The 12,449-nt window shown below is 39.5% G+C and overlaps 1 protein-coding gene across 1 annotated transcript in view; it reads left to right on the forward strand.

Moving 5' to 3' along the window:
• LOC127648605 (calsyntenin-2-like) overlaps nt 1–12,449 on the forward strand; it is a 366,638-nt gene that overhangs the window by 215,320 nt on the left and 138,869 nt on the right. The window contains exon 3 of the mRNA XM_052133275.1: nt 12,237–12,432. Coding sequence (XP_051989235.1) covers nt 12,237–12,432 — 196 coding nt within the window. The remainder of the gene's footprint in view (nt 1–12,236; nt 12,433–12,449) is intronic.

A 12,449-nucleotide genomic window follows, 5' to 3' on the forward strand; every position in this document is an offset into this window, starting at 1 on the left:
TCGTTATCATGCTGGAATACTGCCCTGCGGCCCAGTCTCCAAAGGGAGGGGATCATGCTCTGCTTCAGTATGTCACAGTACATGTTGGCCATTCATGGTTTCCTCAATGAACTGTAGCTCCCCAGTGCCGGCAGCACTCATGCAGCCCCAGACCATGACACTCCCACCACCATGCTTGACTGTAGGCAAGACACACTTGTCTTTGTACTCCTCACCCAGTTACCGCCAAACACGCTTGACAATATCTGAACCAAATAGGTTTATCTTGGTCTCATCAGACCACAGGTCATGGTTCCAGTAATCCATGTCCTTAGTCTGCTTGTCTTCAGCAAACTGTTTGCGGGCTTTCTTGTGCATCATCTTTAGAAGAGGCTTCCTTCTGGGATAACCAATTTGATGCAGTATGCGGCATATGGTCTGAGTTCTGACAGGCTGACCCCCACCTCTTCAACCTCTGCAGCAATGCTGGCAGCACTAATACGTCTATTTCCCAAAGACAACCTCTGGATATGATGCTGAGCATGTGCACTCAACTTTGGTCGACCATGGCGAGGCCTGTTCTGAGTGGAACCTGTCCTGTTAAACAGCTGTATGGTCTTGGCCACCCTGCTGCAGCTCAGTTTCAGGGTCTTAGCAATCTTCTTATAGCCTAAGCCATATTTATGTAAGCAACAATCCGTTTTTTCAGATCCTCAGAGAGTTCTTTGCCATGAGGTGCCATTCACACCTGAGACCTTGTAACACTAACGAGTCACATGACACCGGGGAGGGAAAATGGCTTATTGGGCCCAATTTGGACATTTTCACTTAGGAGTGTACTCAATTTTGTTGCCAGCGGTTTAGACATTAATGGCTGTGTGTTAGTTGTTTTGAGGGGACAGCAAATTTACACTGTTATACATGCTGTACACTCACTACTTTACATTACTTTACTACTTTACATCAAAGTGTCCTTTCTTCATGTGACAACACTGAAGAAAGGACACTTTACATCAAAGTGTCCTTTCTTCAGTGTTGTCACATGAAAAGATATAATCAAATATTTACAAAAATGTAAGGGGTGTACTCACGTTTGTGAGATACTGTACATTTTATGACCAGTTTATGCAAATTAAAACCAAGGGTTCACATACTTTGTCATGCAACTGTTTCATTCGTTGGTTGTGATTGAAACTGGAGTAAATTCACAAAAGCAATAACAAGAGCCAGTGTGTATGCGCGAGAGAGAGATCTGTGAGATCTCACTTTTTTTGTCAAAATTCCACTGGCCCTGGTTGTGTGGTGAGAAACAAGGATTAGATTCTAAAGGAATCTAATTAGATTAGATTAGATTATAAAAAGTTTATACCCATTTGTCCTTGTTTGGGCAGCACCATGTCTGTTTGATACTGTGACTCTTTTTAAAGCTATAATGAAAATATGGACTGCATTTGCAATTAGGAATTTTATGTCTCAAGTACCTTGCAAAAAATCAGGAAGAATCAGTATCATCAATTTACCAACACTCTGAGATTTGTGGTGGTCTGGAGGCTGAGCAATAAGAGATTGTTTTACTTGTTTCTGAAAGCACAGGTTGCCATGTGAATTGTAATACCAGAACATTGCAAGATAATTAAATCCTTTCACTCCCAAAGCTTCTGGAAAATGAATATGAATTGTATTCAGTATTGCATTTTTCAGCTGTGTTGCCCTGTCCTCTTGATTATAGAGGGAAGAGTAAAAAATGGTTCAAGCGAAACACAGGGATTGTTGTTTATTATAAGTCAAAGGATCAAACAGATGACTCTGTTATCTCCAAAAATGCAATCAGGTGTTCCTATATCTTAATGAATAGTGTGCCTTGAATCCTCAGATGTTGCATTATAAAAGACACCTTTGGGTTTTCATACTGTGTCAAAAATATTAGACCAATACTTCTGTGAGGTGCCAGCACAGAGGCCGAGGAGATGGACAGCGAGAAGCAGGCTGACCTTCAGTTATCCCTCTTGCTCTCTGCTGACTTGGCACAACATTCACCTTTCAAATTTACACGCTGGAGGTAATGACTGTTGAATGAGGATTGACTGATGAGACTCTGTTGGAAGAGCAGTCTATTCTCGATGATTGCTTTTTAGCAGGCCAACATGCGGCAGTGCCTCATATGATGCTTCCCTTTTCTCCGGACCACCATCTAAGATTTTGAGGTGCTGGGATCAACCATAACCCGCTAGACTTACCAATCCTGCGGCCTCTGACTTTGCTAATGTTTGTGGAGCTGCTGAGCACAATATACTTCAGTTCCCCATGTGTCGCTCACTTCAACGTTGTGTCTAGTGAAGCGAAACTAGGGGACTTTCTTGATGGCCTCGGTTACCCCTGAACTTGAGAAAAGGCCAATGAGAATTTGGCAGACAGAATTTGCATGTTCCTCCCCTGGACATACGGGTGTAAAGGGAGGGAATCATGCATCTGTTCACTCAGATTTCTTCTTCGGAACCGAGCGGTTGTGTGATCAGTGAGCTGAATTCACTACTGTTCCACTCACCTCTGTAGAGCATCTGCTTTTGGATCTACTGCGCATATCAGCACCTTTCTCCTTTTCTGCACGGCAGTGCAGCTTTACCCCTGGGCGCTTCGACAGCGCATCTAAAAGAGAATATTTCCTAAAAGAGTTTATTTTCTCAAAAAGAGCAATACACAGCTGGCATTGACACTGCCTCGTGTGTCTGGGCCACGATCACACAGAGTTGGCATTTGTGGATAGTTCATGTTCTCACTGCGAGAACTTGACCACGGCAACGCTGCGGTAGTGGCTTTCCTTCTTAAAGAGGGATTCGGGTGATTCGGGCGATTCGGGTATGGCAGCGGGCTCGGTTTTGCCGGGTAGATACCCACGAACCACCGGCACGCTCGTTGACTTCGGCCCGGGCTCAAGGCTTCATCATACCCAAGAAAGGCAGCGGCTTACTAACCGATCTTGGACTTGCAAGTTTTCAACCGGGCCTTGCACAAACACCAGTTCAAAATGCTCAGGCAAAAACACATACTAACTTGCGTCCGGCATCAAGATTGGTTGACCTGAACACAACCCTTCCTACAGTTCTTGTTCCACAGCCAGGCGTACCAGTACAAGGTCCTCCCCTTCGGCATGTCCCTGTCCCCTCACGTCTTCACAAAGGTCGCAGAGGCAGCCCTTGCCCCGCTAAGGGAAATGGACATTCGCATACTCAATTACCTCGACGACTGGCTCATCCTAGCCCACTCTCGAAAGTCACTGTGTGCCCACAGGGACCAGGTGCTCAGGCATCTCAGCCGTCTAGGGCTTCAGATCAAATGTCATTGCACGCCACTCATATCCCGGGCAACCTCAACATGGCATCGGGCGTGATGTCGCGACAGGGCACGCTCAGTGGAGAATGGAGGCTCCACCACCAGGCTTTAAGGACATCAGTGATAAGGACAAGGTCTTTATGTTTCATCTGTTTTTTCAAATTATACATTTTGTAACGGTTTACCAAATGAAGCATAGCGCCCAACGCCCAACACCTCATGCACCTTACTTTTTATTTTTGTGCATGTCTCTATGGAAAGACTGTATGAGTAACTGTTTGAGAAAATGTAAATCAGAGCACTGCCTCTCTCCGTAAATCAAAGATAAACTACATGGATATGCCAGCGCAAAAAAAATTACTAATGATTTGATGTGTGCTGGTCCATCCTCAGGCTCTCTTCAAACACTTGATAGGACCATTACCCCATTCAGACAGATATATGCACACTTAAGGATTGGAGAGTGATGAAAGAAGCAGAGGGCGGTGGAGAGGTGTGAAGGAGGGTAGAGTGGCTCTTAACTGCACCTCAACCACATGGCAGGCATTATTGAGTTCCTGATGCCTGTGTATGTGTGTGTGTCTTTAAAATAAAGGGAATGAAGGGGGAGGGAAAATAGCCATTAACGAATAATGTAGTCCTAAGAGTAATAAAAGAAAGTGAATCAAGATCCAAGTAGATCTTTGATGGGTCGGACGGATCAGGGCCTTTTCTGGTTATGGTTGGTGTGAACAGGATTTTAATCAAGCTTAAAGCAAATCTGCTCAGCCTAGAACTAGATGAAAAAAAAATCAAAGGGCACATTAAAGAAATTAAAGTCTGCAATATGTTGGGCAAGGACGAGTCAGAGGGTTTCTGGGCATTCCTGTTGTTTTTAACAATGTTCTGGTTGTTCACAATTTCAAGGTACTTCATTTTCTGTGGAGGAAAACACTTTTCCTATATGGATGAGAGGCTTAAAGGTAGCAAACTCCATGTATTTTTAACCAAAAATGTATTAGTGTGGTGTGGACCTGTTCACAGTATCAGATACTTTGTCATTATTTTTGTGAGCATTTCTTAATGTTAAAATACTTCTATCCCAGCTTAGTTTGCAGAGACAACTTTAAGTAAGCAATTTGTAGGTTAATTTATTCCCCAAAAATAAAAATAAAAATTGGTTCAGTGGCATTATCAAAACATTGATGAAACATTCATTCAAACAGTCATTATTTTTCCAATTCCATTTGGTGGTGCTAATAATGCAGAAATGATACACCACATCTTAAATGGACATTTTAAGGAATTTTACAGTGACAGCAGATCAGAATGACAAAGTGACTGAAAGTCATTTATTTTCAATACGAATTGCCATTTGAGGTGACATGAGTGAAAGCAAACATCGGGGATGTACTCTAACAAAGTTGAACACGTACATGCAACACTGTGGTGCAAACCTTCAGCGATTCAATGAGCTATCCCTTTAATGGTGTGCCATCAATATGAACAGAGGTGGGTAGAGTAGCCAAAAACTGTACTCAAGTAAAAGTAAAATTACTTCAAAAACGTAATTACTCAAGTAGAAGTAAAAGTAATAACATAAATAATTACTTGAGTACGATTAAGAAAGTATCCAATTAACCCTCTGGGGTCTGAGGGTGTTTTGAGCCCTGGAGAAGTTTTGACATGCCTTGACATTTGTGCTTTTTTCAGTTGCTTAAAAACATATTCATGGCTAAAGTCTGATTACACTGTATTCAGCACAAACTGGGCTACAATAATATGTGAGCAACATGTATGTACAGGTTTGTATTTTTGAGAAAATAACATTTATGCATGGTTTTTGAAAAAACAATTTTTAAGTCATTGAAATAAGGCCATATAACACATAATAAATATTTGTCCACAAGATTTTGAGAACTGGATCTTGTAGCCTAGAGTTTTTGCTACAAAATGATGTGAAAATCATCCTGATCACTCATTCATACAAAACAATGTAGTAATTGAACTTTTGTAAGTCAGTTTTAGTGTTGAAAGGTAATATGCAAGGAGGCATGAACAATCATGAATATTAAGGTAATTTACACCGGAAGAGACAAAAGACGCCTCCCCTGGACCTATCAATGAGGGATAATCTGTAATCTGACTATACATTTTCTTTACATAAAGACTTTACTTAATTTTAGACCTACACTACCATTAAAAGAAGTCTCTTCTGCTCACCAAGGCTGAATTTATTTGATACAGTAAAAGAAAAACCGTTTTTACAGTAAAAACATTATCTTTTTACAATTTAAAAGAACAGTTTTCTATTTGAATATATTGTAAAATGCAATTTACAATTTGTGTTGATGAATTAGTGAGTAACTCATTACTTTCACAAATTACATAATAGACATTTACTCCCCTATATTCCATTGCATAATACACATTGAACATGTACTACAGAATTATGATTATTATTAATGGAAATTCTGTCATCATTCACCATCATGTTGTTCCAAACCTGTATGACTTTCTTTCTTCCATGCAACAAAATAAGGAGATATTAGACAGAACATTTGCCTGAGTCTCTATTTACTTTCATTTACATATTTTGAAATTGAATGGTGACCGAGACTGTCAGTCCCTAACATTCTGTCTAATATATTTTGTTTTCCACATAATACAAAGCCTCACACTGGTTTGGAACAACATGAGGATAGAGAAATGATGACAGAATATTAAATTATGGCTGAGCTATCACTTTAAAGAGATAGTTTACCCAAAAAAAAAAAATTGGGTAAACTCTCATCATTTACTCACCCTCATGCCATCCCAGATGTGTATGACTTCTTTCTTCTGCAGAACACAAATTCAGATTTTTAAAGAATATTTTAGCTCTGTAGGCCAACATTTTGATGCTCCAAAAAGTACATAAAGGCAGTATAAAAGTAATCCATAAAACACAAATGGTTTAATCCATGTCTTCAGATGTGATATGATAGGAGAAACAGATCAATATTTGTCATTTTTTGCAAGACAGTAGGAATTCACATTCTTCTCTGCATATCGCCCCGATATGCAGAGAAGAATGTGAATCACCAAAAACACAAGAAGAAGAATGTGAAAGTGATCTGTTGCTCTGTTTCTCATCCACACCTATTACATCGCTTCTGAAGATACTGAATTAACCACTAGATTATTTTTATGCTGACTTGTGTTTGTTTGTTTAGCTTTAAAATGTTTCCACCAGAGCATGTGAGTGGAGTGGAGCTGCAACAATCCCCCCTCCGTGCTCAAAGCATTCTTTAATCACTCTGCTCCAGCTCCACTCCGGGTTGGCCATTTCCCACTCCTCGCTCACTCCACGCTCCTGGATTAGAGAAACCCCACTCTGTGTTCGCTCCATGGCAAAATTAGCACCTAACTACCTCTCCACTGTAAAGTTATTTCAGTATGCTTCTTAATAACACAACCTTCCATGCAGAAGGTGTATTAAATGAAAAATAAATAAACAATACTAGAAGAAAAGCTACAATGTGCTTTATTAGAACACTAACATTAGCCCAAGACTAAATAAAATAATTTTATAGCTTACTTTTGAAACATATCGGCAGCATTCTCTGGGTTTGATCAATTAAATAAATTGCTAGATGCAAAAAATAGTAATAAATTAAATAAAAAATGTGTACATGGTAATGATGGAAGTAACTGTGGGCTACTAAAAAATAAAAAAATAAAAAATAAAAACATTATTAGGTATATGTATTATTGCCTAATTATTGGCTATTATTTTTTATTATTGCACTTCTATTAACCTTGCCCTTTAATGCTGAAATATAATGCCTTCTTTTGCTATTTCATAGCTTTTAAAATCCTGTGTGGATTCTTATTTCAGTGTAGTTACAGTTTTCAGTGTCGTAAATATTTAGATCGTTAGTTCTGTACGCCAGTACCGCCGCTCTCTAAATGCAGAGTACACAACCTACGTAGGGCACCAACCCTGATCTTGGAACACTCGCGGTGTCTGAAACCACCCCTATCCACTTTATTGTGCACTATTTCGAGGTTTCACTATTTTGTAGTAGCTCCGACACTCGCACGAATTTGCTCATTTCGTTCACTTACTGCTGAGATATAGTGCAGTAACTGCAATTTACTATATAGGAAATAGTGAATGAGTGAACGATTGCAGACACAGCCACTCTCGTCGCGACGATTGGCTTGTGCACATCACACCTCACTGTGCACATGCAGAAATGCTGTCGATCACGCAAATGGCAGCGATTTACGCTCAACTTGGATGTTTACATGGATTTATACAGTTAATCTGCTTGAAGTAGCTGCGATAGTTTCCAGTACCCCGCAAGGGCGCGGAGTATATGCATAAATACTGCTTATGACATGCGGGACAAAGCACACTGAAATATTGCTGCACTGATTTAAAAATGTAAACTTAAAAACTGATGTCATAAGAGCCCAGTTGCAGAATCACCCTGGAAATGACCATCTCATTACACAGAAAAGCCAGTGTTAGAATTAAAACCAAAACTTACCTCAGTGTGCTGCTTGAAGATGGAGCTGTGACTTTAATCTTGAAATATCAGCTTGTTTTGGTTTTAAAAGAAGGCATTGCATGATGGAACTATTATTTTTTTCACTGTGTGGAGTGAAGAAAGTGTTTCACTTTGAAGAGTTTGATGCTGCTGCACTGACTTGAATGACAGTCTCATCACTCAAGTGGGAGTGTCTCATCGTGCGCAGCTGTGAATTTCCGCTCTTGTAAAAGTCCCATTCAATAATCTCTCAATAAATTACACATTCATTCAAATTAAACCCAGTAATGTAATGACACTAGCGCCACACATTGTAAAGAAGTAAAAGTAAAAATAATTCATTCAAAATTTATTTGAGTGAGAGTAAAAAGTACCCACTTTTAAACCTACTCTAAAAGTCACATTTTTCCCAAAATGTTACTCAAGTAATTGTAACGGAGTAAATGTAATGAGTTACTACCCACCTCTGAATATGTAGCTGTATTTTCATGTGAATAAATGTAATGAGTTACTACCCACCTTGAATATGAAGCTGTCTTTTCATGTGAAGAAATGTGCAAGGCTTACTTGACTTTGAGATTGATGACAAAAGGCATGTATGCATGTTTTGAGTAGATGTCATATTGCAGCAAGAGATGCATGGCTACATTTTTCCATGATTTCACACAAGCTAACAAGGATACATTACAAGACACACACATCAGTCTCGCTGAATGTGAATCTACTGTGGATATTGATCCAATCATATACAGTACAAAGGCGAAGGTTTCGTAGTCGCCAGCCATTCTCTCATGAAATATGTAAAAGACTTGAGCTCTTAATTAAGATCATGATTAAGCCTGACAGCTTTTTTACACAAATAAAAATAGGAGCATAATTCATCATGATTGTACCACTTGAAAGTGTTGTTTATTAGCCTCAGTATGCCATAAACCATCTAAGACAACGTTGGGAAGCTGCCCTCTGACATTTAATTGAAAGTTATGACTGTAACTCAAACCAGCCCATCTTGTACCAACAATCATGTCACGGTCCAGATCACTGAGATCACATTTGTTCCCCATTCTGATGGTTGATGTGAAAATTAACTGCAGCTCCTGAACCGTATCTGCATGATTTTATGCACTGTACTGCTGCCACATGATTTGCTTAAGACATAATCGCATGGATGATTGTTGGTTCCAGATGGGCTGGTTTGAGTATTTCTGTAACTACTGATCTCCTGGGATTTTCACACACAACATTCTTTAGAATTTACTCAGAATGGTGCCAAAAACAAAACAAAAAAACATCCAGTGAAGGGCAGCTCTGCGGATGGAAATGTCATGTTGATGAGAGAGGTCAATAGAGAAAGACCAGACTGGTTCGACCTAACAAAGTATACAGTAACTCAGATAACTGCTCTGTACAATTGTGGTGAGAAAAATAGCATCTCACGAGGGGGGCCTACACAATAGTAGGCAGGTGCTTTGAATGTTGTGGCTAATTTTCCAGACCAGATTTCTTGTTTCTCTTGTGAGATCTGGCAACGCTGCAATTTGTATTTCACCCACCCCTTAGCTCAGAGTACTGTAATTTTATAAAACATTTTATTAACCGTTATTTTATTTTGTTCTAACCATTTGGAGAGGAGGCTGCCGAACATTTGAACTGGAATGAAAAAATACAGTTTTTGCTCAGAATGATCCGAAATGAAAAACATTTAGTTTTTAGTTCCTGAATTGCACTCCTTTCAAATAAAAACAAATTGTTTTACAAGATGGATGTCATCCAAGTCTATAGAGTTTACAGCTCTTGCTGCATGTAAACCACACTACTACAAATGCATTTCAGTACAAATATTGCATGGATGATTTAGTTCATTAACTTCAAATTGGCTTACCCACACTCCCTGCATTACACTCCGAGTGCTGATGTGAGGGGGTATTAAAAATGGCACATCTGTCGACCCGATTTTATACTTTATCCACCACTATAAAGGGGAACTCCAAAGAGTTTCAGTAGAGTGTACTGCATGATTACAGACCTCATGCGCTGGTGCAGCTTGAGGAGACACTGGCTATTCCAAGCTGTCATCTTGGAGACATGATGGAAATTAGCCCACAGTTACTTCCATCATTACCATGTACAAATGCATGAACATTGCTCATGATTCCTATGGTATATGGTTTGACCCTTATGCCCTTTCTCCTATTGAATCTGAAAAATGCAATTGCTGCAACAGATGAAGCGGAAAATGGGTTTACCGAGCTCTAAGTGGAATTATTTTGCTTGGAAGTATTTTTTTTCTTCTTTTTTATGTGAATGTGTACTGTGATCATTGTTATTACTATTATATAAGATTCTTCCCAGTCTCTTTTCCTTATCCTATCTCTCTACATCTCATTTGTTCATCGAACAGAATGTTTGCAAAAGCTTTGGAATTGCAGAATTCTGGTGCGCATATCTGTGCACACTGCCTGCTGTGTTTTTAAGTTTTATTTCTGCCGCCATACACCTCGGCGCTTCTATGCCCCATTGTGCTGTGTGTTTAATTTAGATAAAGCATTGTGAGGCTAATATAAAGGGGAAATTTAAACAGACAGGTCTCTACTGGAGCAGGGACTGCAGAGGGTAAATTGTTATTTCAGCACTGAGGGCGATTTTAGAGCAGGGAATCAGATCTGCTTAAAAAGAAAAAAGAAAATAATGGGGAAAAAATTAGAGAATGTAGTGGAGAGACAGAGGTAGAGAAAGTTAGGCTTATCTGTCCACAACAGCAGGCTTAAGCACACAGCATAACGGAACGGAAACCTGATATAAGCTGTCTCAGGGTCAGAGTTCCGATGCTTTTTTTGTGGTCAATTTCCAAATCCCTAAAAGAACACTGTGGCCAGATAGAAGTACTGCCAAGCAAGGACCAGTGAACAGATATAGTGGCAAACAATTTCCTTTCTTGTGGTCTCAGAGTTATTGTGGTGTCAACAGATTGTCTGTCAACATTATCTTTGGATGTGTGGAACTGCACTATGCACTAGGGTTGACTTCAATGGAGGCAAAGTCTCTAGAAGAAATTATTTCCAGTAAATTTTCAACACACAAAAGGTGTTACATAGACATCCCAACACCTCAGCAAATGCCACAATTAAAATGTAAGTGAGTATTGAAAATGCAACCCATACAAAAATGCCATGGTATTGCCATTCAATATACCATGGAAATCCATGACAATCGTACCATGATGCTAATACCAAGGAATTCATTGAAGTACTTAAGAGAAACATTTAAGAACCATGGTATTTTACCACAATATTATGGTTTCCACAATATATATCAAAATACAATGGTACTTTACAATACTTTATTGTAAGTGCCTGTCTGACACGGTCATAATGATATTTCAACACTTGTATTTAAAATGTAGGTGTTTATGTTAATATATATGTTGTTATTCATTGATGGTGTGGATTAAGTATTGTTGGGTTTAAAAAAAAGGTTAACATCCTGTCTACACCGGGCACATCAACACAAACACACTATACCATTTATTTGTGTTGGCATTAGTAGCGCCACCGCATGCAGTGCAGAAATGGAACGGGACACACGTTTACTGGTTTTTATACAGTATTGTGACTTTTAGATGACATTTTAAATGATCAACTCAAAAAGACGATCTGCTAATAGGGTAATGGACTGTGAGATAACACTGGCACACACACACATACACACACTTGGGGAACCTGGAAACTACGGGAATGGTATTAAATGCTCAGAAGTCATGAATTTTAGAAACTCGTTACAGTAATTACGCCAGAAAATGTAGCCTACTGGGGTAAGGCAAGGACAGGGTTTTGAACACTGATTTCTGTTATGTACTTGCTCAATTATGGACATTCTTTTTTCAACCAATAAATATTTTAGTAGTGTTGCTTTAAGAATAGCAGTTTTGATCAAATATAGATTGCACATTTTATATGTGACTCATAATGAATGGCTTGTTCATTAAAAATACATTTTGTTGCAATTATTCTCAGTATTTAGCATAAAATAAAACATTCTATAATAACTTAATTTAAAGAAACTTCTCCAGTGGGCTGAGGTACTTCAAAAAAGAGGCTTCTAGGAGACACAGTCATTACCAGATTCAAAACACTATACTTGAACACTGTGCATCCTTGCACAATGTGATTCCACAACTGCAATGAGGCAATTACAAGAGCATACAGTTACTCTTCCTCTCGCAGCATGAGCAGATTCAGTTCTAAAAGCACACCATGCCCTTTATATTACTGCAAAGGGGTCGGGGGCCTAACCTGCTGGGTGAAAGTTATAGCGATGATATCTTGTTGAGAAGCAGGTGGAGAAAAGAAAGCCATTTGCACATTTTCACAGCCACTCATTCTGCCTCCCGTGTCTTGTTGTTTCTTCCAGGAGAGATCTGTGCATTTAAGATTCATGGACAGGAGGCACCGTTTGAGGCAGAGGTTTTGAACAGGACATCGGGCGAAGGGGTACTGAGGGCACGGGGCCCAATCGACTGTGAGCAACAGAAGGAGTACACCTTCGTCATCCAGGCTTATGATTGTGGAGCTAGCCCAAGTGGAGCCAATTGGAAGAAGAGCCACAAGTGAGTAGAAATAGATT

This window comes from Xyrauchen texanus, chromosome 9 (assembly GCF_025860055.1).
Source record: "Xyrauchen texanus isolate HMW12.3.18 chromosome 9, RBS_HiC_50CHRs, whole genome shotgun sequence".
Lineage (NCBI taxonomy): Eukaryota > Metazoa > Chordata > Actinopteri > Cypriniformes > Catostomidae > Xyrauchen > Xyrauchen texanus.